The 27,277-nt window shown below is 44.9% G+C and overlaps 2 protein-coding genes and 2 pseudogenes across 3 annotated transcripts; 3 read left to right on the forward strand and 1 right to left on the reverse strand.

The window, feature by feature from the left end:
• The first annotated feature begins 3,905 nt into the window (after nt 1-3,905).
• LOC112900312 lies at nt 3,906-8,066 on the forward strand (annotated as a pseudogene).
• Nucleotides 8,067-8,492: 426 nt separating this feature from the next.
• Nucleotides 8,493-19,004, reverse strand: LOC112898734 (probable ascorbate-specific transmembrane electron transporter 2). Its single transcript, XM_025967012.1, has 5 exons — nt 18,207-19,004; nt 17,475-17,855; nt 16,811-16,859; nt 15,592-15,715; nt 8,493-9,140 (listed from the first exon to the last, which is right to left on the reverse strand). Exons 2-4 carry the CDS (start codon nt 17,784-17,786, stop codon nt 15,675-15,677), a joined length of 402 nt encoding a protein of 133 aa, XP_025822797.1. The 5' UTR covers nt 17,787-17,855; nt 18,207-19,004; the 3' UTR covers nt 8,493-9,140; nt 15,592-15,674.
• Nucleotides 9,281-15,711, forward strand: LOC112898733. Of its 2 annotated transcripts, none has more exons than XM_025967009.1 (3): nt 9,281-13,258; nt 13,354-13,432; nt 13,509-15,711. In XM_025967009.1, the coding sequence occupies exons 1-3, from the start codon at nt 13,070-13,072 to the stop codon at nt 14,135-14,137; spliced, it is 897 nt and encodes a 298-aa protein (XP_025822794.1). In that variant the 5' UTR covers nt 9,281-13,069; the 3' UTR covers nt 14,138-15,711. The 2 variants fall into 2 exon arrangements, with proteins under 2 accessions (XP_025822794.1, XP_025822795.1); XM_025967010.1 differs by having other exon boundaries at nt 9,281-13,255.
• Nucleotides 18,498-27,277, forward strand: part of LOC112899537 — a 100,569-nt pseudogene continuing 91,789 nt past the window's right edge.

Below are 27,277 nucleotides of genomic sequence, written 5' to 3' on the forward strand. Positions count from 1 at the left end.
ACGGCGGGGGCGCGGGCGTGAGGCGCGGTCGGGGTCGGGGGCGCGGCGGGGGCGCAGGCCGGGGGCGCGGCCGGGGGAGCGGCGGCGGCGCGGCCGGGGCGGGGGCAGGGGCGCGGGCGCGGCGTCTGAACGAGCGTGTGGGTAACGGGCGGGGGCACGGCGGGCTGGTTATATCCCCTCTTTGCCGAGTGCCCCAGATCTAGGGCACTCGGCAAAGAGGAGGCTTTGCCGAGTGCCCAGAACAGGCACTCGGCAAATGATTTTAATTTTTTTCACTATTTGGCACCAAACTTTTTTATTGTGATACTTACATTATATGCAACAGTATGTGCAATTTGTGCCCATTAATCGAAGTGTTTGCTATATTTCGTCAATTTATTTCATTTTAATGAATTTCTTGTAATTATTGAAATTTGAACTACAAGTCACACGAATAATGGAAAATAATGAATCAAAAAATGATATTCACGTTATTGAAGCATGCGTTGAGACCTTATCGAGAAAAAAACTAGAAATTCTAAATTTGTTGTCCATGAAACATGACGACGAACTTATTGTTCAGTTGTTTTTAAAATATATAAAAAGCAAATATGGTCCAAAAATTATGAAACTTCTCGAGATGTAATGATATCACATGAGGAAGCTGTGATAAAAATCTGATGAGTTTTCGTTAAAGTTACAACATACGATGCTTACAAATTGAAAGTTTTGCAAACAGGTGTATGATTTTATGTGAAGTCCAATTAGGTGTTAAGCATCGTAGATTGCAAACTTTCACAAAATCTTAAAAAAATTTATCACAATATCCTCACATGATAACATGACATCTCGACAAGTTTCGTAATTTTCCGACCAAATTTGCCTTTTATACAATTTAAACATGACTCGGACACAATTTAGTCGCCATGTTTCGTGAATAGTAGTTTTAAAATTTCTGGTCCTTTTTTCGATAAGGCCTCAAAGCATGCTCATTGATATAAATAATAATTTTTCATTCATTTTTTCCACTATTCGAATGACCACACAGTTCAAATTTGAATTATTCAAGAAATTCAATAAAAAAATAATTTGACGAAATATAGCAGACACTTTGAGAAATGAACCTAAATTACATATGTTTTTTAGGAGAATGTAGGATGACAATAGAAAAAATTTTGGACAAAATAAAGAAAAAAATATGTATATTTTGCCGAGTGTCATGTCAAGACACTCGGCAAAACTCCTCTTTGCCGAGTGTCTTCGACTAGGCACTCGGCAAAGAATGACGCCGTTAATTGCGTGGCGCTATTTTGCCGAGTGTCGGACACTCGGCAAAATTTTTTTTGCCGAGTGTTTTTCTTTGCCGAGTGCCTGGCACTCGGCAAAGGTGGTGTTCACCATGTGTTTTTATTTGCCGAGTGTAGCACTCGGCAAAGAGTCTCTTTGCCGAGTACCCGATATTTTGCACTCGGCAAAGCCCCGGACACTCGGCAAAGACCGCGTTTCCGGTAGTGAATGCTTGGGATGTTTGTCAGCGTACTCGATTTGGATTGGTCTTGTGACAGGTCTGGATTCAATGGATCTTGCGAGCTTGTGGGAAGCTCATGTTACGATTAGGATAAGGTGCCGGTCTAGGTGGATTGCACGGCAATTCTGTTGATTACTTTTGCGCTTGAAACTACCGATTTGATTCCTTGTGTTTCTCTTCCTTTGTTAGCTAGGTGGCGGTCTGTGAGTCATCTAGTGAATTCAGCGCTGGTTTCTTTGCCGTTACCTATCATTGTGGTAAATGTTTTATGGAGTTCGGTATGTGCTTTTCCATGAGTAGATTTGTGTGATTTTGCTTACGTTTTGTTAGAGTTGGTTCATTTTGGGCTGTAACAAGTTATTTTAGTGTATTCTCCTTTTACTGGTAAATAGGTGTCTATGTTCTGAATTCTTAGTACTGTGAATCTTTTATGGAATGTTGATTTCTGCAACGGCAGGTTAGTATTGTATGTTAGCGTGCGTGGTGACATAATTTAACACTACTTGTCCTTCATCAAGTATTAGTCCTTAGACTGGTTTGGGTAAGACTGGCAAATGGTCATTGGCCTGGGTTTCCCGTAGCTGTGCAGAAGGCCGTTTCCCTTCACTCACATGCACTGCACCACTGCCTGATTGTGTGATACTGTCTCATCATCGTTGTTTAACTGTATCCATCCTGACTGCAATTGTATTTTTAACCCCTATGGAGCCAAACTTGAGTTTGTTGAAGTCCTGCTTTGTGTAATTCCGCTTAAGTCTAGGTCTATATGTTAATTTTCAAATACTTCTAACGTTTTCCTTGGTCATAGTTTTTACTGATGGCATGCATCAGATTTGATGTTCATAGGTTGTTGGAAGTTGGTGTGCATGAGGTTGGGCCATGTCAAACAGCATGTCCTGAACGGGATTAAGTGCAGCTCCAGCGTGCGCGAAAAGCGAATTGTGGACTGCTCCAATCGAATCGTGAACGTTGTAGGAGTCGAACGGTGGTTGTTAGAGCCAAAATCGAAGCTTGCAGACGCGTTGAACTCTCGGCTGCCAGCCTGCCTCCCACCTGAACAAATTAATATGTTCCTGTACATGGCTGGCGCAGTTTGCTACTGCGAGAGGAGAAAGGATGGGTACAGAGAGAATATTTTATTTGCTTTATGGGGTCCATGACTCGATGCTGACGCTGTAGGTAGCGAACCAATGTTCTGTTCGGCATCCGTGGATTCGAGAGGTCGAACCAGCAGTGGAGCTGCCCTAAGGTGTTAGAAGATGGAGATAGTCATTGGTTGAGATGAGGGAACTAAAGGAGCTGGGACATAAGAAACAGTGTGAGAGATTTTCTTTTGAATAAAATTTGCATACACTGCCCAATTTTAGAGTATAACAAGCCTCCTATGAGATGTTCTTCATCTCTTACAATTTCCTAAATTTATCTCAAACTTACCATTTATCAATTTTATTTTTACTAGACACAATCACTAACTCTACCTCAATCCGACCGAACCCTTCTAAACTATTGCATAAGCTACTGTCCTTGTCCAACCCACCGACATCTTCCTCAGTTACCAGTGTTACCTATATTACAGGCACTCTGTAAGAATCTAACTCGGGCTCTGGTATCTGATTCAGCTCGCAAATATCATGTAGAATCCAAGTTGTTGAAGTATAAGTGAATTGCCCACCTTTTTCCATCAGTTTAAGCTTTTTGGTTGAATTGATTGGCGCATGCAACTCAATATGGTATCAGTGTCAGAGCTCTCGAAATTTTAGAACTCAGGTGTCTGGGTAACACTGACCGCCTGTTGATGCGGCTCACCTGCTTGATAGCTAATTAGACATCTGGCAGCATTTTGTTACTCCTACCAGCTCACCTGCTGCACCTGCTGCTCCCATTGTACTGGTGCAAGGGGCTAGGGCCCAAGCCTATAACATGCAGTGCCAGAGTGTGATCCTTTTTTTTTGTGAATTTGAAAAATGGCACAGAAGACTAGGTGGAATGGATGCAGGCATGGTTTATGATTTTCTTGAGAACTGTTCTGTTATGCTTCATTGTCCTTCATTTTACAGTTTACATTTCAATTTCTCTGCAGTGTTGTTGAAAATGTAAAGAGGTTTTGGATCAAACACTTAACTTCTACTAATTTACACAGATTTACTTAACTTACATGATTGCTTTTGTGTTTTTTGTATGGTTGACTGACCTAGTATCATTTTGCATAAATCTGTTCTTGTCTATGGCTGATCAAATAAATTATGAGAATTATCTTGCTTTTAGTTTATATACATTGATCTTAAATATCTCAATCCGCATGTATAATTTCTGTTGGTGAACTTGTTCTGAAGAATGAAATTATCTAACTGCTCTTCAATTTTGTGGATTGGTCGTTTTGTGTTGCACAGAGAAATATATGCATAAAAATCACTTGCAAGAGTTTTGTGTGCAAACATACAAGAATTTGCCGATCTACAAGGTTGAGATTGAGGGTGAGTATCATCAACCTAAGTACAAATGCACAGTAAAAGTGGATGGTAAGCAGTTTTCATCAACTGGTAGTTTCAGTCGCAAGAAGGAAGCAGAGCAGGATGCTGCAAGAGTGGCTTATGAGATCTTGGCAACAATTGGAGAGGGTGATGTTAAAGAAGTCTTTGGGCTGATCAATCAGGTATACCTTTTGAAGCTGCTCCCTGTGGTAATAGTTTATCATCTTTTCACCTCATGAACAATGATGTTTATGTATGTATATAGACAATCTTGAGCTAATATTTTGCCTTAAAAAATGAAACATTATAAAATAGGGAGCTGCCTTAAAAAACAACAAACACACATGGCTAACTACACTTTTGCTCTGTTTCCTCCTTTCATTGCATTTATTCATGGGGCTAATGTAATAGCTGTATGGTTTGTGGGTATCAGAAATGACAGCATTAATGATTGTGGAGTTTCTGATTATCTATGTTAATATGGATACGGGATACCTAACTTATCTGAAGAAACAGTTGAGAGTTGACAAGTTTCCTCATAGCTTCCTTGTGGCTTAACATTTATGTGCAAAAGCTGGTCCGGCTACTAAGTTGGGGTAACTTGTACACAGGTGCCACAGAAACGTAAAGAGAACGACCAACAAAAGATGCACATAACTGCACTAGTGCTCCTGAAGTCAACACACCTGAGAACTCAAAGCTTGGCATTCTTAGCTATCTCACACAGCACTACCCACATTGGTGGCTGTGCGTATTCAAATTCGCCGCCCCACTAAAATCTAGGAATTTGCTTATCCATACTGAACTGTATTATTGTAAGATAGTAACATGAGGTTTTCAATTAAACTTGTTGCACTCCTTTTTTTTTCCTGTTTGATTTTGGAATTCTCCTTTTTATTTTGTTGTATATTAATATGCTCACGAACAGAATTTCTTGTAAGCTGGCGGCTGGCCTGTGGCCAGTTGTCTAAGATTGCATATTTTGCACTCAATCCACTGTGTTCAAGTCCTATAATAGGCGCTGGCCCCATAATAAGATTGCATGCACTCAGGTCATTTTTAAGTGGGGAAGCACGTGCCCAATGCTCTGTGGTTGCTTGGAGATGCCAATAAGTTTCTAGGTTGTGTGCTGGATGCACATGTGTGTTTTTGTGTGGCATGTGGTGCAGGTGTGGTGTTTGGAGTGTGTCGCCTCATACCTCTCTCTCTCAGCAAAAAGAAAAGAAAATCTCTTTTGTATGATATATGCTCGAGATGCAAGTGGGGGTTGCCACTTGCAATCTCTCATCTTTTCAAATATATATTTATAATTTTCAATCCTTGTGCATCTAGCGTATACATTTTTTTTCTATTTAGGATGCGGTGTTCTGCAAATCAATTCTTTATGAATTTGCTGTCAAGACAAAAACCACTTGGCCCTCTTAGTCTGTAGTTCGTCTCGAAAAGCCCTTCACCATGTTTGTTGCATCTGTGGAGTTTAATGGGAATACCTATATTGGTGAATCTGCATCCAGCAAGAAGGATGCAGAGCAGAATGCAGCTCGTGCTGCGATCAAGTCAATCTTAGGTGTCTTATGTTCCCTTTGATCATGATTAAAAATCAGGTGCCAATGAATCTTTTACCTTGTCATCATCTAACTAATAGTTCAATTGGTGTTGCAGCTACAGATAACTCTTGTATGATTGGAATCATTAGGTCAAAGAAGCAACTCATTACTGCCATCAAATCTTCTGGAAGCACCCCAACTACTTTTACTCCTATAAAGTTTACGCGCCCTGTTGCATACGCAGCATATGGTACATCTCCATTTGCATATGCTGGATATGCCTTTTCTAATGTTACAGCATGACTACAACCTTCTCAAGCTCAAGTGTTAAATGTTGCTTTACCTCTCCTCTACAGGCGGACCAGATCATGTAGCACCAGTGTCACAACATAAATCTTACTCATTAGGTGTTCAAGGACACAGCATTGTACCAGCAATTGGGACATCTGCCAACCCATCTGCAAAAGCTGTAACTGGTTCAAAGAAGCGCAAGTGCAGAGTTCGAGGAGCAGAGGCCAATGAAACAATGGTTGCCAAGGGGCATTAACTTCTCACCCATCAACACAAGGTATTTTCAGTTGACAATTTCTAGGTTATGCCATTACAGTAAAGCATCCAACTGGCGTTTTTTTTCCTGCCAACCAAATCAAGGACGAAAATTGCAAAAACTTATTAGTATTACTGGAAGCAGCGTTACAATGCACCATGTACTATCCAGTGAATTATGCTAAGTTTGCATTCGTCCACCACTTGCGCTAAATTTTGTAGGGTTCAGCTTTGCAGAAAATACTAAGAGCGAATGGTTTATAATTTGGGCTTCTTTGTTTTGTCTAGATTTTTTCTTGATTTGGCTCGATGTTTGAAATTATCTGCTGATACACTTGCACTTCCTTGCAGTTTACTCAAATTTTTATTTCCAGTTGCAAGCCATTGTAATGTTTTGTGTTGATGGTAAGCAAAAGGGGGAGGAGACTTCTTTCCTCTAATGTGCATTGTAATGCTGACATTTTTAGTACATAATGCAATCTGGCTTTTTTCATTTTAGAAGTAGTATTATGTGGATCGAAGTTGTACACTTGTTCAATCAAACAGTAGCAGTTTGAGAAAATATCCCCAATAGTTTTTGACATTATTATAGCGGCCCTGAAAGCTGGAAGAAAACATATTATTAGGACATCATTATGTTTACCTAGGTGTGATAAATCAGTAATATTGCTATGCTAGTAACATTTAAAAAAGACACTGTATCCTTCTGTTATGTCCTTTTCTGTAACAGTTCAGGCTGAAAACAACTGTACAAGAATGGCAATTTGTCAATGATGCATGCTGTTATCTAGATAATTATGCACATGCTCCTATCAAATTCAACGAGGTTGACATCACTGTTTTCGAAAGTTATCTTTTTATAAACTGAACCTCACAAGAACCAAGCCTTCTTATGGTGGTCTTTATTTTTTGCGCTGCCCATAATTTACGTTAACTATGCATGCGCGAGGTCTGAAAGATGATATAGCTGTTTTGTCATGCCTTTCAAGACTAAAGATGACAAGTGTTTGAGAAAATAGTCAGTGTGTCCAATCTGCAGCAACCATGCGAGCCTTCAAAATAAGGAACAAACTTCAAATATTTCCTGAAGGTCTTTTATTGACAATTGATATAAGCATGGTCCTTGCCAACTGCTGTGGATTTCCAAAGTTACTTTGCACTCTAGGCAATAGTCTTATTCAGTGTGTTGGAACTTTGAAAGAGTTAGATCTACTTGCTTGAAACATCCATGTATTCTTCTACTTCATTTTTGTTACCTGACGTGTTTGTTTTTGCTAATAATGCTGTACTGGTTGCTTGAGGCATATTTGCTATGTTGCTGATCTGATTATAAGTTTATAACTAGATGAAATATATTTTCTTATATGTTGGTAAAGGCGTAAAGCTGTGCTGGTTGTGGTAAGAAATATTAGTAATTAATCCTCATGGCTGGTTCTGTTTAGTTTTTCATGGTTCTGTCAAGAATGTTGCTATCCTATCTCTTACAACATGCATTGAGTTTTAATCGTTGAATCAATTGATAATCTTGTTTTCCCCTGCAGGTTCGCAAAGGCCCACCTCGTTAATGGTGTGCTTAGAGTTGATGGAAGTAACTGGCTTGCTCACATGGTGCAGCGTGGCATGTGCGTTTCTTCAGTAGGATATTTCAACTGATATTGGATTGTTATTTCCTTCCTATCGCTCTATAGAGCTGCAGGGTTAGGGTTAATCATCTTTGCCATTGCCAAACAAAACTTCGGCGATGTACTTAGTTCCTCCCTCCTCTTAGGACTTCTACAAGTTAACCAGTTAATGTGGTGTCCAACTAATGTCTGCGTAGTCTATGTAAAGATATGTCCTGCGTCTGATCATCGCCGATTCATTGTGCTGGGTCTGTACATGGTAACACAATGTGGTATTCTGGGAAGAAGCGAGCTTGTGCTTTCGTTCCTACTCATGTGAACAGGTTTTTGGCGATCAGTGATATGGGAAACCGTCGTTATGTTCGCCTTGTTACCTTGTGCAGGATGTGTTGATCGGAAAGCATAGCCTATCACTGCAATTTGATAGGAACTTTTCGACCGTGCCAAATCAACTAGGTAGCATGTGTTTGTAAATTGTAATTGCAGAAGCAATTCGCGTTTGGGGTTTGCTGGCGTGCTTTGATTCTACAGCAGCATAGCAAATTGTATTTGTATGTATTCTGTTAGGGCCGACATGCAGAATCAGAATCCAAATACCTAGAAGCTACAGAGTTTCGAGCAACTCTCTGTGCCTACATATGCGCTATTTATATATATATATATATATATATATATATATATATATATATATATATATATATATATATATATATATATATCATTTTTAACCAAATATTTGCTACGGATGGAACAAACAGTAAATATTCGAGCATAGTCTGCGTCAACAACTCAACTATCAAGGGTGCAATCATGATCTTCCAATTAAAACTGAGGTAAATGTAATCTCTGATCATCCAAAATAAAGGCTCTACTTATTACATCCCATATTCCAATGTATAAAACCGAAGTGTATTGGAGTCTTGGTCTACAGAAAAGTCTGGGCTGTAATTTCCGTCAGCTTGATCCACAAATATGCTACTGGAATGAAGTGAACCTCGTTACAGGAACAAAGTTATCCTCAGCACTGACTATCCATGTCAGAGGACCGAAATCACAATTCTGGGTACAACGACACGTACATACAATGCTCAGTGACTGGCAAAAATTGCAGCTCAAGAAACTGCACTGTAACCACTTCCTCTTACTCTGAAGAGCCTCGGTATGTGTCAATCTTACCAGGTCCAGGACTAACAATTGCAAGAATAACAAGGGCGCCCAGTACCAGCAGCAGCATTCCCAGCGAGTTCATAAACATGGCTTCTGTGGAGAAGCGCCCAATCATTTTGGCGCTCTGCATAAAGATTGACTTCTGTAGGAGTCCACTCACACTTGTGACGATAGCAAGAACATAGATGAATATACCGAAGAAGACATGCCAGGGAAGGGGAGATGCACGGCCACTTCTTGATCCACCAGGGTACCAAAAGGTCCAAAATCCAGTAGCCCACTGCAGATATTCAAAGAAAAGGACTAAAGGCGGAGCGCAATTTGATGTGAACCGACCTTTTGTTTTCTGTTCATTGAAATATGAAATACAAGTGAATAATTGGACATAAGAGTTCATATCCCTTAGTCTACCTGCAAGCTAAAGAAGATGATGAAAGTGAGACCCAACCATGAGTGAAGTGTATATAAGGGCCCGTTCGGTTTTCCCGGAATGGCCCATTCCGGCTGGATCCGTCCGGCCTGGATTGAAAACGGTCCTAGCTTGAAACTGTTGTTCGGTTTGGACCGGCCCGGAAGGAAAAGAGGCCTGGAACGGCCATTCCTCCCCTCCCATAGCCCGGATCAAAGCCTCCTCTCTCACCCTCCGGATCCCATCCTGGAGCTCTCGCGCGCGACGGTTGGGGGCGGGGCGTCGGCGCAGCGCGGCGCAAGGGGAGGCGACGGCGACCGCTCCCATCCATCGTCCACCCTCTCCGTCGCCTTCTCGCCGGTAACGCATCATCCTCGTCTTTCTTGCCCTCTTCTCTCCCCATCGCGATTCGATTCGATTCAAGCAAAGGCAAGCCAAGCGAAGCAGAGCAGGAGAGCAGGAGAGCAAGCCGGCGCCGATGTGCACGCGCGCCGCGACCGTCGATGGTCTTGTAGCTGTTCACCAGGAGCTCCTCGTTCAGGCGGATGGTCATGTCGGCGGCGAACACGATCCAGAGGGGCACCTCCTGGATGGCGGCGTGGCGGCGTGGCGGAGCGTGCCCGGGATGGGGTTCATGGGGTCGCGGTCGGAGGAGTCCGTCACCACGTACAGCGGCACCAAGGACTCGAAAGACTCCGTACCTGTGGAAGTCGGCAACGACGGCGGCGGGGTCGGGGACCGAGGAGTTGAGCAGGGGGAGTGCCGAGGTAGTGGCGGCGGCGAGCAGTAGGAGGGGAAGAGGGTAATGCCGGTGGATTTGGGGGCTCCAGCCATGGCTTCTTGGCGGATTAGATGGGCCAGAGCCAAGATGCAGCGGATTTTATAGCAATGCAGGACAGTGGCAGCGGAGTGAGGGTAGTGGGGGCATGGATTCAGACCCTAGGGTGACGGCTCCTGAGGTTTGCAGCTTAGGATTGGGGGCGCCAATGGCAATGGGGGGAGTTGCTGTGGGGCAGTGTGAATGGGGAAGGGGGTGAGCGGGCTGCGGGGCGGAGCAGAGGCGGGGGAGACCGGGAGAGGAAGGGGTGAAGAGAGAGGAGGAGAGGGAGGTGATTTGGAATCACCTGGGGGAGATTGCTTCCTTGCTTGTTAAAGATACGAGAGGATCTCCTCTAGGTTCTTGAAAAATCAGGCCACTAAAACTAACCCCTGCGCTGCTCCGTTTGCCGGTGCCCGTGTGCACGCTCGTGCACAGCCCTGTGTAGGCAAATTGGCACGATGCTGTTCAGCTTCACCCCAAGAATAGCAGTTACCACCGCCGTCCACTGCTGTCCACTTGACTGGCTCACGGGCCATCGCCAATGGATCGTTTGGCATCATCCGATCCATTGACGCTGCTGGCTGCTGTTATCTGCTCCGTTCAGAGTTCAGACTGACAGTCTGAGAAATACGCTGACTTTCTCGTGCTTGGGGAAATCTGGTTTGCAGCGTCCATAGTGTTACGAGTAGGTTAAGTATGCTTGCCGCCGTAATCATCCCAGGATCAGGACTACCACATCCCGCAAGAGACCCCCCGGTTCCGTGCAAGCAGGGATTCCTCAGAGGATATAAAACAAATCAGAAGTGACTGCAATACGTATGTTTCCTTTGCAAAAATTTCTATTATCCACTGCCACTCCCGCAAGTGTAAGTGGGTGGAGTGGGAGGGCCGAACATAGGGGTTGAAAAACTCTTTTTTAGCTAAAAACCTGTTGTACAAAAAGATTATATTGACTATGTCTATAGCATGACCAATTAGATCTTTGTAATCACACAAAAACTAAGTGAAAGTTTTATAGAGCTTTGCCGTAAGCTGGGGACTTATAGGGTACTGCTCCTTGTCGCTGTTTTCACTTGGGAAATACCAGTTCGAGTTGTCTGTTCTATAAGTGATACTATTTCTTTCTTATGTGCTGTCACTTGAGTTATCACCTACCTGCTGAAGTCTCTTTCTTGATACTTTTTATTGTTACTTGTAGATCCCTCCGGCACCGGTCCGTGTTGGAGAAGGTGAAGCTCCCCCTTCTTGGGATCCGGTACAAACTCCAAAATGTACTCCATCTTTTACATGGTTTAGTTCTACAATGAGTATGTGACATAATAAATTTACATGCTTTAGTTCTACAATGACTATCTCATTGCGAGATCGCGTTAGAAAGAGGAGGGAGGATGAAGATGATGACATGATGCTGTTTCTTTTCCCTGCCTTATATCTCATGGGTTCTACTAGAGGTGGGGGAGAAAAAAAAAACGTCATACATCAGAAGAGACAGGCGAGATTAAGGTTCGTCGACTCCTCGAGGGACATGTCAAGAACTGCCAAGTTACATTTAGGATGGAACCCCACATCTTCAGAGAGGTGGCGACTTATCTTAGAAGGAGAAGGCTTGTCGTTGATACAAGGATCACGGTGAAGGAGAAGTTGGGTTTTTTCTTATACATGCTAAGTCACAGCGCCTCATATGAGGATCTCCAAGTATTCTTTGGGCACAACAACGACTCCTTCCACCATCACATCAACCACTTCTTTAAGGTGGTCATTCCCACACTTGCTCGCCGTTTCCTTCAGCCTCCTGATCCTTATCAAGTGCAGCCAAAAATCCATGACAATCCTAGATTCTATCCTTTCTTCAAGAATTGTCTCGGTGCCATTGATGGAACTCACATTCCTATTTCCATATCTCCTGAGAAACATTCTCCTTTTAGAAATCAGAAGGGAACACTAACCATAAACGTGATGGTGGCATGTGATTTTGATCTCAACATCACTTTTGTTTCTAGTGGATGGGAGGGATCGGCTACAGATTCCACGGTGCTAAGGTTAGCTATGAGCAAGGGCTTCCAGGTACCTCCAGAAAAATTCTATCTGGTTGATGGAGGGTATGCAAATACTACATCTTTCCTTGCTCCATACCGAGGAGTTCGGTACCATTTGAAAGAATTTGGGGCTGGACATCGAAGACCACGGAACCCAAAGGAGCTTTTCAACCACCGCCACGCACTACTTAGGAACCATGTAGAGAGGGCTTTGGGGGTGCTTAAGAAGCGCTTCCCCATTTTCAAAGTTGCCACATTCCACATGTTGGAAAATCAAGTAAAGATACCTATAGCTGCTGCCATCTTCCACAATCTAATCGATTACTTCATGGAGATGAGGAATGGTTAGATCATCAGTCGGATAATATCGACCCATCAAACTTTGTTGCTCTACCAAATGGTGATCAAATCAGTGACCCAGGAACTGCACAAGGCAATGCTTTAAGAGATACCATCGCCCAAGAAATGTGGGCTCAGTACCAGCAACATTTAAATTAGTCTTTGAATAAGTTGTAATAAGTTAATAGTCTTGTATCATGTAAATTAGTCTTTTTAATAAGTTGTTGAATAAGCTTTTTCTTTACAAAGCTATGGTTGGAAAAGGCTCCCCAAGGTTCAATATGAGCAGATCACCAAAGCTGCATAGGTACATGCCTACAACAAGTGCCAGTAAAAAGAAGCCTTCTCCTAAATGCAGTGGGGCAAAAAAGAATGGAGGTTCTCCAAGAGGTATGGTGTTTAATGTTTCTTCATGCTTTCTTGTAAGTTTTCTATTATTGATGCTATGAAATTTTTATTATTGATGCCTGACTATTGTTTTATGTAGTGAAACAAAGAGCGGATTGGAATCCAGCCCTAGAGAGGTCCCTTGTTGACATTCTCCATGAGTATAAAGATAGTGGCTATAGAGGTGACAATGGATGGAACTCTGAGGGTGGAATAAGATGGTCAAGGATTTCCATTTGAGGAACAAGTATGTTTTCTACATAAAGGCTCAGATTCAGGAGAAAGAAGGTCAGTTGAAGAGAGACTACAAGATGCTCAAAGTGGCAAAGCAACAGAGCGGGTCGAGCTGGAACGAGAAAAGGAATATGGTTGAAGGACCACCAGCTATGTGGACAAATCTCATGGTGGTGAGTTGATTTCTTGAAGTTGAATTCTTTTATCAATGTGGATAACCTCATAGTGATAACATCATATTTGATCAATATTTTCTTTAATTGTACAGATATTCCCTAAAATTAAGAAGTTTAACAACAACAAGGCAACCTTTCCACTCTTTGATGCTTTGGGAGAGCTTTATGATGGTAAGTTTTGCTGCCATAATAGATGCCTTGTGACCTGCTTGTTGCGATGATCTTATATTTCGTTGTTATTGTGTAGGGCACTTGGCTGAAGGGATTTACAATGTCACTTCTCTTGAGACACCGCAAGAGGAAGAACCCCCTGAGCAACTTCAGCATCCTGAAGATGAGCCACAAGGCTTTGATGACAATGTGGTTTATGAGGTAAATGATGAAGGTGGTGATGGCACTGAAAGGAATGAAGAGGGGCTTCAAGAAATGGCTGATACTCTATCACGAGATAAAAAAGATGATGCTCCAGCTATTGAAAGAAGTGGACAACAAAGACCTGCTGCATCAAGAAACAAACAAGAAAAGGAATTAAAGAGACCTAGGAAGAATGAAAACATAGTAGGCATGATGGGGGCATACCTAAAAATGAGGACCAAGCAAGCAGAAGCTGAAGCTGCAGATCGTGCAAAAGAAATGGAGGAAAGAGAAAGGGAGACAAGAGAAAGGGAGGCAAGAGAAAAGGATGCAGCTCAAGCTTCTGATTTCTCGATCAGAAGGTGCATCTCAGTTCTGAACACAATGAAAGTGACGAAAGAAGAAAAGGCAAAAGCATATGCAATCTTCATCAAGAGCAAAGAAAATAGAGAGGCTTTCATATGTGCTTGTGAAGTAGATCAAGAATCGGCCTTGATTTGGCTCAGAAGTGAGATGGCTTAGCAGGTATGTATGATATTGCAGCCCAAACCCTGAAACACTACATTGACTAGCCACCATTGTTCTTGTAAGTCAGAATTGATTGCTGGCACAAGCAAATGTGAAATGTGGTTGATTACTATTCTGTTACAATTCTGCCTAGAAGTGTATATATTGCAGATTTGTTGATTTGGTTGACCTAGGATCTCTTGAACTGTGTGGACCTAATTTAGTTCAGTTCTTTGTGGGACCTAGTTTAAATGATGATACATTTCTAGAAGCCATAGGTTTGCAACATTGTTTGCCTGTAAAAGATTATGAAGTTGTGTGCAGACTAGGCACCAAGGTTGGTGTGTTTAGTGTTATGTGCAGAAAAATGTATACCTTAGATTTTGCTTGTATGCAGAGCAAAGCAGGAGAGATGAGTTAGAATCTTTCGGTTATGTCCTTATGTACTTCCTTAGGGGCAGGTTAGTTTGTGCCATCCAACTTTTCATCCGGCTATTGTAATGGTTCCACCTCATAAGTTTCTGTAAATAATATCATTGATCTTTTGGCCTTTGAACAGACTACCATGGCAGGGGCTGAAAGAAGGAACCAAGAAGCAGAAATATGACAAAATCAGTGAGGAAAAAAATGCTTACTCCGGTGGAGGTAGATCATGGATTAAACTTTATTGATTCTTTATTTATGTGAACTACAATAAACATACATTTTTATATTGTTTTTTATGGATTAGGTACTCTGCAAATCGTACCCATCAGAGTTTATCTCCTACTTTCACTACTGTCGTTCGTTGCGGTTTACACAAGCCTGATTATTCTTACCTGAAAACCTGATTATTCTTACCTGAAAAGACTATTCTGCGATCTCTTCATTCGGGAAGGTATGATTTTTGAAACAATAGTTTCCCTTGTAATGTTCTTACTAATGCAGGATACCAGTTCGATTATGTGTTTGACTGGACCATTTGAAATATCCCCCATTTTCTGTATATTTGAATTTTTCTTTGGAGTTGACATGTCACTGTAAGTTCTAGATGATTTCAGATTTATGTTCTGTTATTATTTCAGGAAGTGTGCAATGCTTGAGTTTGTATACTGCGCCTTCTCGTCTTTGGCTTCGTAGAAGAAATGTCTTGTGGTTTATTTTAACGTACAAATGAGAGGATGATGCGTACATGTAACATGTGGTTCAAATTTTATTTCTATCAGTGTAGTTTGGATGTAATTAGAAACTTTTAATGGATGAGTGGAAACAATTTGATGCTCATTTGGTGTCAGGACCGAACATTTGTTGGAGCCATGATTGGTCCCCTTTTTACAGCTGACTTCAGTTGTTTTGTTTGTTTTTCTATTGCTATTCGTTATGGGAATCATGCAGATTTTACAGATTGAAATTTGTGTATGGCTGAAGATATTTTGGACTAAAATGACGGGATCCAATCCTTTGCTGCCGAACGCATGATAATTACTTGCCTAGAATCATTCCTGCTGGATTAATTCCACGCCGGGAATGAGTGAAAGGCCCGGATCCACTGATTCCTGGCCTGGAACCCTTCCTAGCCTGATTCCAATCCTTCGCTGCCGAGGCCTAAAAGAGCTGCATTCATAAAAAGTAACCAATCAATTAAAAATTGTATCCATAAATGTAAAAACTAGTAGTACCAAAGAGACTCATTTTACATCTACAACATAAATTCAAATAACTGAACTGAATTATAATCAACAAGGTTCTTGAATATAGTACCAGAATGCTAGGCATGGGCAGCCGCAGTTTTGGTAAGGGAAAATAGGGGGCTACTAAGCAAACCATAAAATGGCCAATCCTAATATTTGGATTTGGTGGAGATTATATGGAACCTTGATTTGATTTGTCACTTACTAGGTAGTGGGGTAAACTGTAGATATTTTGTGTAGATATTTTGTGTTTTGCTTTTCTATAAGTTTACTTAATAATACTAGCTAATTATTTGTTGAGTTGGGCGAAACAAACATACTTAGAATCAAGTTGCGGAGACATCCTACTTCCCACATTAGCAAGTTGGTCCAATAGGCATCACGATTTTCACATGTATCAAGAAAACTGGAAATGGCTTACGCAAGATGTGATAATGCCAGCCTCTTGGATCAATTTTGGGAAATCCATTAGCTGATATTTATTTTTCATTTCATTTTTTCTTGAAAAAGAACCTTAGCCATTCGTTTTTTCAGCGTTTATCTTGTTTTCATATTCTACTTAATATCCAATTATTATTGGGATTCTTTTTCTATGCAGAGATATATCTAAAGGAACCGCTGAGGCTAGCCTCCCTGTTGTCAGGGGCGTGTATCGTCCTCTTATGTCTTAGGGAGTGCGCTATGCGAGAATTTTTCATTTCATTTTTAATGTATTTTTTAGTTACTTAATAGCTATCGCTGTTTCACCTACAGACACACCAACAATTTGTGGAATTCCCTCTGGAATATTTATATTTTTGCTGATTCATGTGTGGTTCCTACTTATTTTTATTTTCCTATTTTTAACTTTTAAGAACGGGTTCACTCAAGGGAAAGCAGCCCTTGATACCCATTTTTTTTCTATCATATTTATGATTCTCCTCCATTTTCCTAGTGAATGACATTATCATAAAACAATACACGGAAATATTAATATGCCATGACATTGCCCACAGCTCAAGAGTGGGTGTGTACTGACCTTCACCATTCAAGGCTACCAAACCAATCAGCATCAGCACAGGGTGAACCTGGAAGACAGGAAGAGATTTTATTATCCTGAAATACCTCCTTAGCATATCACTAAAGAATTAGAAGTATGTAGTTTTATATTTTCCAATTTACACATTCTAACCAGCAGAACACACAACAATGTACTAACATGGGCAGAAAGTGAAAAAAGAAACTAAAAAGAGATGATATCCATTTGTACACATTTATTTTTGGCAAAGGCATGTATGCACACTAAATTAGTACCAAAGACACGATTAGACTGCAGAAAAATCGTGTAAATAGGGAACTTTCTTCTATGAATTCACAAATATTACCAAGACCTCACCACCCCTTCAGTGATCCAGTTATAAAATCCTCCTATGCCAAAAACCCTACACCGATAACCAAACCGCCGACAACGATATCATCTAAACCTTCAAGGTTTTCTATCATCACCCACCTCACATTGCATATTCGCCGTGACCAGACAAAAGAATCACCTAGCCAAGAACTCGACCACATGGAAACCGCTTGATCCGGTTTTGGAATAGTCAACCAAAGGCTCCCAGAACAGATACACCAAGATTAACACTTAATCACGGTAGCAAACGAGAAAGCGGCAGTGTAATTGAAAGGGGCCGAAGGATCCTTACATTGAAAATCGGGAGCTTGCTCTCCTCGTTGGTGGACAGGGCCATGCCGCCGCGGTAGTGGACGGCCCAGAAGAGGATGCCCGCCGCGGCGGCCAAGCCCAGCAGCCGCACGATGCCGAAGACCGGAAACCTTACCGCCGGCGCCGCCGCCATCGCCTCCGGTGGCGGGATCGGGTGATCCAACGAGAGGGGTTTGGAGAGGGGCGTTTCAATCAAGCAGGCGAAGACGCTGAAGTCAGTTCGGATCGGACATGAACACAGCCTTACAAAAATGACGTTTTCCTTTAGAGGAGGAGGCTTCCTATTCAACATGCGCCATCTACCTTTGTTTTACGCTTTGCACACGACTGGCTACGGCTCTTTGCGGCATGGAGTGTAATGCTGAAAAGGTAGAACGTATGTCATCAAGATGCAGCGATTCTATTTTAAATGCCAAAACACTGTAAACTTAAACACATCACTGTCTTGAGGGAATCTTAAGCTGTAATCTAACTCGTGAACAAAAATGCAACGATTCTATTTTAAATACACTTGTTCTATACATCATGATGCAGAGCAAATGGATTTTGCTATATACAACAGAGAGCTGAATGCAACAAAAATGGAGTTTGCAGAGCAAATGATGATTCTGTTGTTCTATACAACAGAGTGCTGACGCCTCAACCAATGAGAAGAACTTAGATTTTGCGCAAGAACAAGAAGAGTGGAAGCTAAGAAGAACATTTAACTCACCTGCGCTTGGTGTTCTCTAGCTAGAGAATGCTGTTCGGCCTGGACCAAAAGAGTGAGCGAGAGGAGTGAAAGCAAGAGTGAGAGCAAGGAGTGAATGAGAAGTAAAAGAGGAGTTATATATGGTCCTCCTCCGTTACTCGCTGCTCCGGCCGTCCTCCTCCCGCTCTGGGCAGCGTCTCCGTCTCAAGCTTGACCCGTTTTCTCTCTCCCACGAGCCGTGCCAGACCGAGAGATGCGAAGAGAATCTCCCTGTTTCTCTCTCCCTCTGCTGAGCTTAAAGACTGGGCGGCAATGGCGGCGGCGAGATTTGGAATTCCCAGCGCTGTGGGGAGTGGCGAGGTGTGCGGAGGGGTCGAGGTGGGAGCTGGGAAGGTGGATGAACTTGAGGCAGACGGCGGCAATGGCGGCGGCGAGATTTGGAATTCCCAGCGCTGTGGGGAGTGGCGAGGTGTGCGGAGGGGTCGAGGTCGGAGCTGGGAAGGTGGATGAACTTGAGGCAGACCGGCGGCAATGGCGGCGGCGAGATTTGGAATTCCCAGCGCCGTGGGGAGTGGCGAGGTGTGCGGAGGGGTCGAGGTGGGAGCTGGGAATGTGGATGAACTTGAGGCAGACCGGCGGCAATGGCGGCGGCGAGATTTGGAATTCCCAGCGCTCAGGGGAGTGGCGAGGTGTTCGGAGGGATCGAGGTGGGAGCTGGGAAGGTGGATGAACTTGAGGCAGGGTGAATTTGTGAGCGGTGAAAGCAGCAACGGTGAATTTGGTTGGCATTGAGGAGCTCGACAACGCGACCGATGGGACGGGCGTGGGCTGTGGGTGGCGTCGTGGTGAGTTGGCGAGCGGCAGGCGCGTTTAAGCGACCGAAACTCCAAAACTTTGAACTGCACTAAAAAATTGGTCTTCGCCAAAGTGGTAGGAAATTTATCAAGGAACATTTTTCATAATCTGCATTTGTCAGATCCGAAATGGTTTGGGAGTTATGAGCCCTGAAAGTTGGTCGAATTTCAGACTTAACTGAATCGAGCAGTTTAAGTTCCGCCCGAGCTGCTACTATTCAAGTGACCACAACTCCAAAAATTTGAACTGTACTCACAAAACGGTCTTTTAAGAAGTTGTAGAGGACACATAGAAGAACAACCTTGATTATTGGCACTTGGTCTGATTTGAGCTGGTTTGGGAGATACAAGCCCTCAAAGTTGGTGATACGAAACGCCGACACAATCAAACGACATATTTGAGTTCACAACATTTTTAAAGTATTGTTAGGAACATTTCGGTATAATTTAAATATTTTTCACAATAGAATACTTTTTAGCATTATTTATTGAATAAAAGCACATATACATTTATAATTGCATTTAAAGGATTGAAATTTTTTATCAAATCATGCTAAGCCACAAATAACTTAAGAAACTTTTAAAAGCAACATTTTTAACCATGGATAAATTGTATGCTCAATAAAAGTGATACCAGGGGTGTTAAATTAATTAAAAGTAAAATATACACTGTCGGTACGTACAGATAGAGATACCTCCTACTATAGTATCCAGCCCGAGGGTTGCGAGGTTATCCGTAACCACGTACTAAGCTTCTGGGCGACAGGGCGTAAGGCCCGGACCTGACAACTGGGGGCACAGTCTCCGGACCTCCTCCCACGTACTAGCAAGTCCGGTGCCTCCACATATCCGCAAGGACGAAGTGCTCAGAAACAGCTACCACGGGTCTGGACTACCGCGGGATGGTCTTGGGCCCTCACGTGTGGAAGCCGGACCCCCAGGGGCCTGAGCGCCTGGGCCAGCCAGGGGGGCCGTACCTCCCACCCCACCAGGGAGGGGGTCCAGTGCCGCCACGTGCCCCTGAGGAAGCGGCCGTTAAACTAGTAGCGCCGCGTATTCGGTGGATACTAGTCTTCTGCGAGAAGCCAGCCCAACTACCGCATCAAATGCAGGTGGTTGGGATGCGCACACCCAAGACAGAGCATGGGCTGCCCACTGACATGTTGGGCAGGTACGGGTGACAGCACGAAAAGACCGCCAGTTACTGAGGCGGCGCGTGAGTTACCGAGGTGGTTCGCAGGACATTAGGATTTATGGTCACATCACAGCGTCGCGCGCGTAGGCGAAGAGTTATTATGACCTGCTGCAGGAAGGCTACAATGTGCGCTGCTACAGTGCGCAAAGGCTACATCTCGGCAGGTTAGTATAGCCCCTTCGCCTATCAGCGGGAGCTGACTCTATACCGACAGCACGATTCCCCCTACGCATGTCAGCGGCAGCAGACCCTATGCTAGCAAGACGGCACAAGATCATATCCTGACGGAGGATACGCACGGAGGCCGACGAGGAAGATCTCCGAATTTGAGGCATTTAACGCTCCAATGTGTACGTTATTTAATATATCGCCGAGGTCCACTTGCCGAGGTCCACCTGTCCGGGCCCCGCTCAGTGCACGCGCTCCCCTTGAGCATATAAAAAGGAGAGCGCGTACATTAGGAGGACAGGTTCACACTCACGCAGGGTCAGCAGTTCCTCCCCCAAACTTACAAACAATACATCACACAGTGAATGTAAGTTATTACGCTCAGACGGCCTAAATCATTCTAAACCCGTATGTGCTTCTCGTGTTCATACGCCTCTAGATCGAGCATTTCTTGACTACCCCCAAACTCATCCTAAGCTAGGATTAGGCTGGTGCACTCCGCCACCCAACTGGAGAAATCCTCCGACATACACATTAATATTTAAGAGTGTGCTAAATATGTTTGTAAAAAATCTAAAGTAAAATAGAACTTTTTAAAAAAATAGCAAAATAAATATTTCTTTTAAAGAAAAGATATATAGAACGACTGTTGGATATAACCTGAGATCTGCTGAACACAACGAGCATGAAAAACGGTGCCGATTGCATACCAGGCGAATGGACAAAAGCATACGCTACTACTTTTTATTGCTCTGTACACGAAAGCCCCCACGTCCCCACGCATGAGAGGAAGAGCAGAGGACTGGTGCCGGACAGCGATGTTACCCATCCCTGAAGCTTTGAACTAACAGCTGCTCCAGCTGATGAGGTCTGTAGTAATAGGCGTACCTGGGAGGGGTGGTGAGCTTAGAGAGGGAGCGAGAGCACAGTGAGTTAAGAGGGAGAGAAGGAGAGCCCGTCCTGTAGTGTCACATATGCAGCAGGCCTGGGCGACCGAGCAGAGCAGCCCATGCATCCAGCACCTAGGTGCCAGTGCCATGTCGTGCCGCGGAATACGGACTACTCTCCCAGGTTTCCAGCCTTTTCGTCCTCTCCCGTGTCTGGCACGCAGACCCTGCAAAGGCTACAGCCTACACGAGTTTCCACAATGGCTTCCAAGATGGCAACAAGATGGCAAGATTCCAAGCATATACCGACGGCCTGCTCCGTATGATCGCAGGAACCGTCATGTGTCTCAATGGCTTTTGTAAACAATATCCGATGCTTTTATGTTGTGTTCATAAGGAGGTTCAGATGTTAGTGTCCAATTACGAGCCAGTAACAAGGATGATTTGCTAGGTTCTTAACTCCAGTCAGATGTAAACATTGACTCTAAACTCTTCGAAAAATAAATTATTATAGCTAGCGACAATTTTCCACCATTTTTTCCGAATAAATCTCTACATAGTAAACCTGCCTGCTAGGCTATAAATCTCCATAGCAGATGCATGCTCGCGCTGTTAGACCATCTCCAACAAACTGTCTATACCTATACCCATTTTTCGTGTTTCAATCGCTTTTCCAAGAAAACACCGCTTTTGCAAGCAACTTCCGCTGCTTTTACGTTGTGTTCGTATAGAGGCTCAGATGTTAGTGTCCAATTACGAGCTACTAATAGTGATGATTTGCTAGGTCCCCAACTCCAATTAGATATAAACATTGGCTCTAAACTCTCCATTTACACGTCCTCATTTGCATATCCACATCCATTGTCTATATCCAAGTTCTTAGTAAACATGATTTTAGCTAGCTAAAGTAAATCGAATTGCTCAACCTGACTTGACACATGATACTGACAAGTCAGGTTAGTAGGTCGGCGACTTGATCCAGAATGCGCAGCCAAGCTAGGCTTGGCATAGGCTCGTCCAACTTTATTTTTCAATTTTAAAAAATAAAAATAATAAAAATGTAACATTAAAAAGTTTTTTTTAACTGTACGCTTGTCGTATACTGAGTTGGTAATTTTTAAAAATGGCAACCTAACATTTTAAAAGTCTCTAAGTAACATGACAATAAAAATTTAAATGTAATTTTTTGAAAAGGTCTGTGGGGTACTTATCACATCGTGTGCCGTCGTGTCAGGAGACGAGGTGTGGTGATGAAGCGGGAAGCCAGCTGGCCGCAGGGATTCCAGGGATGGAGAGTGCCGAGCTTGACTTGTAGGAGTTTGACTGGTTGAGCAAGAGGAGGCAGACGTTGCCAGCTGCAACTCCGCCATGCCGTGCGTCTACGGATGATCAGACCCGCCTCATCTGCCTCTATGTGGTGGGAACTATTGTCTCTCCATTTTCTCGTGACCCTCACTATCGGTACATACAGACAGGGGTACCTCCTACTAGAGTATCCAACCTGAGGGGTGCGAGGTTATCCGTAACCTTGCACTAAGCATCTGGGCGACAGGGCGTAAGGCTCGGGCCTGACAGCTGGGGGCACAGTCTCCGGACCTCCTCCCACGCACTAGTAGGTCCAGTGTCTCTACGTGCCCGCAAGGACGAAGTGCTCAGAAATAGCTACCATGGGCCCGGACCACCACGGGATGGTCTTGGGCCCCCGCGTGTGAAAGCCGGACCCCTAGGGGACCTGAGCGCCTGGGCCAGCCAGGGGGGCCCGGACCTCCCACCCCACCAGGGAGGGGGTCCGGTGCCGCCACGTGCCCTTGAGGAAGCGGTCGCTAAACCAGCATCGCCGCGTGTCCGGTGGATACCGGCCTTCTACGAGAAGCCAGCCCAACTACCGTATTAAATGCGGGTGGTTGGGATGCGCGCACCCAAGACAAAGCATGGGCTGCCCACTGACACGTTGGGCAGGTATGGGTGACAGCACGGTAAGCCCGCCAGTTACCGAGGCGGTGCGCGAGTTACCGAGGCAGTTCGACAGGACATTAGGACGTATGGTCATATCACAGCGCCACACGCGTGGGCGAAGAGTTATTATGACCTGCTGCAGGAAGGCTACAGTGTGCGCTACTACAGTGCGCAAAGGCTACATCTCGGCAGGTCAGTATAGCCCCTTCGCCTATCAGCAGGAGCTAACTCTACACCGACAACACAATTCCCCTTACGTATGTCAGCGGTAGCAGACCCTATGCTAGCAAGATGGCGCAAGACCATATCCAGACGGAGGATACGCACGGAGGCCAACGAGGAAGATCTTCGGATCTGAGGCATTTAAGGCTCCAATATGTACGTTATTTAATATATCGCCGGGTCCACCTGTCGGGGCCCCGCTCAGTGTACGCGTTCCCCTTGAGCATATAAAAGGGAGAGCGTGCACGATAGAAGGACAGGTTCACACTCATGCAGGGTCAGCAGTTCCTCCCCCAAACTTACAAACAGTACATCACACAGTGGACGTAGTGTATTACGCTCAGACGGCCTGAACCACTCTAAACCCGTGTGTGCTTCTCTTGTTCATACGCCTCTTGATCGAGCATTCCTTCACTACCCCCAAACTCATCCTAAGCTAGGATTAGGCGGGTGCACTCCGCAACCCGGCTAGAGAAATCCTCTAACATTTGGTGCGCTAGGTAGGGGTCAGTTTGGTTTGCGCTTGATCGAAGGCTTGAGATCACAATGGCACGGGTAGTCGAGCACCATGACCATCCGGTGGGGGAGGAAGTGGCATCATCTGCGCCGCATGCCTCTCGCCGTCTTCCATCGAGGGTTGTGGCGCGCGTTGCGCCGCAGCATGCTGAAGAGCAGGCCTCCAAGGCCCCAATGTAGCCCGCACCAAATGTACCGTTGGTGGCGGCCAGGGAGCTGCTCCGCAACCGACCGGATCAAAGTGCTCAGGAACAGCTACCACGGGCCCAGACCACCATGGGATGGTCTTGGGCCCCCACGTGTGGAAGCCGGACCCTAGGGGGCCTGAGCGCCTGGGCCAACTAGGGGGGCCCGGACCTCCCACCCCACCAGGGAGGGGGTCCGGTGCTGCCACATGCCCCTGAAGAAGCGGCCGCTAAACCAGCACCGCCGCGTGTCCGGTGGATACCAGCCTTCTACGAGAAGCCAGTCCAACTACCGCATTAAATGCGGATGGTTGGGCCGCGCGCACCCAAGACAGAGCATGGGCTGCCAGTGACACGTTGGGCAGGTATGGGTGACAGCACGGTAAGCCTGCCAGTTACCGAGGCGGCGCGCGCGTTACCGAGGTGGTTTGCAGGATGTATGGTCACATCACAGCACCGCGAGTGTAGGCGAAGAGTTATTATGACCTACAGCAGGAAGGCTACAGTGTGCGCTGCTATAGAGCGCAAAGGCTACATCTCGGCAGGTCAGTATAGCCCCTTCGCCTATCAGCAGGAGCTGACTCTACACCGACAGCACGATTCCCCCTATGCATGTCAGCGGCAGCAGACTCTATGCTAGTAAGACGGCACAAGACCATATCCAGACGAAGGATACGCATGCAGGTTGTCGATGTTTTTACCGTCAGCCTACCTAGGGATACCCTAAGGTAGGTGATTATTTGGTGAGGGATCGCCGAATCTAGAACTTGAAGGTGAACGCAACGACACAAGACACAAATTTAGACAGGTTCGGGCCGCTAGAGTAGCGTAATACCCTACGTCCTATTTTGGGGTGTTGTATATTGTGCCTTGCGCTTGGGTGTTGAATTGCCTGTTGGCTGCTCTCTGTTGGTTCTCTGCATATCTAGGTATCCCTGCCCACCTTTATATATCCCAAAGGATGAGGTTTCTAGTAGGATTACAAGGTAGGAGTCCTAGTAGGATTACAAGATATGAGTCCTAATAGGATTACAGTGGAATCCTAGTAGGATTCAGACTTCTTTTTCTTCACGAGTAGCTTCCTTGCGGTATCCAGGGGATCTATCCCTGACAAGCCCCCGAGCTCTTCATATCTGAGTACTGCAGGCATTTCGAGTACTTCTGAAGTAGTCTTCGGCTTCTTCTGAAACTCCGTCTTGAAGGTCTTCTTCGAGTACTTCCTTGGTTGCATCGAGGCTATGAGGTGCTCATGCCCCGAATAGCTTCAAGTCTTCTTTTGTACGGGGTGCGATGGAAAATCACACTCCATATGGAGTAGCCCCCGAGCCTTAGGTTGAATCAAAGAATCAAGCTGAGGGTCAAATTAGTCTTGAATCTTCTTTTCTTATCCTTCGAGTACATTCAAAAAATAAATAGTCGATGACACGTATCCTACAGCCCCCGAGCCTTGAATCCAAAACCCTTAGGTTCGCAAAAAGGATCCAAGAATCGTGGCATTGGTGTTACTCTGAAATCCCGAGAAAAACTCTTCACCTTCTGCACAGTGAAATTGAGCCTCCCGCTGGTTTATTTAACCGCGCGGTGACTTAGGGTTTCTTCTGCACTCTTAGTCTTCATATGAGTCATCCAGTTTTGCAGCGTCCAGCCCCCGAGCTTACGAGCCAGGAGAGCTGAAGGAGCCATGTCGAGTAGTGTGCATCGCCTAGCCTCCGAGCCTGGGAACTAGCGGAACTGTGATGGCACGCCATGCTGCCTGGAGGGTAGTTGCCGAAGCTTGGTCTGAAAAAAGACAATGCATACATTATGTAGCATAATGCGAAGATACCAAGTATTCAGTAATAATGTGAAGATACCAAAATTTATTCAGTGTAAAAATTGTTGTGTCAAGCTCTTTTTTAGGCCATTTAAATCTCCCAAGTAGTCCACCCTTTACGTTCACCTAGTCCCAGTTTTGCCTTCGCCCATAGCATATACGAGTCGCTTAGGTCTCTAGCCTTCGCTCATACAGGACGGGTCGCTTAGGTCATGACTGGAAACTCGAGGTTTCATGGATTAAGGCATTTTCTACTCGAGTAGATTAGCGATCGTTAAGAGGAGACAATGAGAAGAAACTAATCGTCATGCGAAAAAGAGGATGCGCAGTGCGCAAAAGTAGTCGGCGAAGTGTAGCTCTGGAGAGTTTCAATGCCCGTCGAGAGACGTACCCAAAAAGGTAGCCGATCTTGTGAAGAACAAGTCGGAAAAGGTATAAGTCACTTAGCTTGATTCATGGACGAATGTCAACGAAGCCGTGGAGCTCGTTGATGGAGCTGTGATGGTTTGTTGATGAAGCTCGACTAGTTGGAGTCGATTCTGACTAGTTTCAAGTCGAGACGAGTAGTTGATGTAGTCGTTGCTGTGAGGCTCGCCCTCGTCTAGTTTCTAGTCGAGACGAGTAGTCGAAGTAGTCGTCGGCGGGCCGCCGATCATCGTCGCGAAGTCAAAGTGATCGCCGGTGGGCCACCGAGCCTTCTCACAAAGTCGAAGTAGTCGCTGGCGGGCCCCCGAGCCTCCTCGCAAAGTCGAAGTAGTCGAACTCGTCGCTGTTGCGTACGGACATTGCGGCACAAGCCGAAGTTGAACCGGGTCGTCGAGGTCGGCGGCCGCGGTGCATCGACGTTATAGCGCGAGGTGAAGTCGAGCCGAGTAGTCGAGGTTGATGTAGCCGTTCGCTGAAGGATCCGATCTCGAACTCGATGAATCGATCCGCTGATGCATATGTATGAAGTAGCAATCCGCCACCTTGAGTGGATTGATGTTCATGAAGAGGTCCTTCAAATTCGCCCAATGATCGCGATGATCGGCCCCACGGTGGGCGCAAGCTGTCGGTGTTTTTACCGTCAGCCTACCTAGGGATACCCTAAGGTAGGTGATTATTTGGTGAGGGATCGCCGGATCTGGAACTTGAAGGTGAACACAAGGACACAAGACACAAATTTAGATAGGTTCGGGCTGCTAGAGTAGCGTAATACCCTATGTCCTATTTTGGGGTGTTGTATATTGCGCCCTGCGATTGGGTGTTGAGTTGCCTATTGGCTGCTCTCTGTTGGTTCTCTGCCTATCTAGGTAT

This window comes from Panicum hallii, chromosome 7 (assembly GCF_002211085.1).
Source record: "Panicum hallii strain FIL2 chromosome 7, PHallii_v3.1, whole genome shotgun sequence".
In the NCBI taxonomy this organism is placed as follows: Eukaryota; Viridiplantae; Streptophyta; class Magnoliopsida; order Poales; family Poaceae; genus Panicum; species Panicum hallii.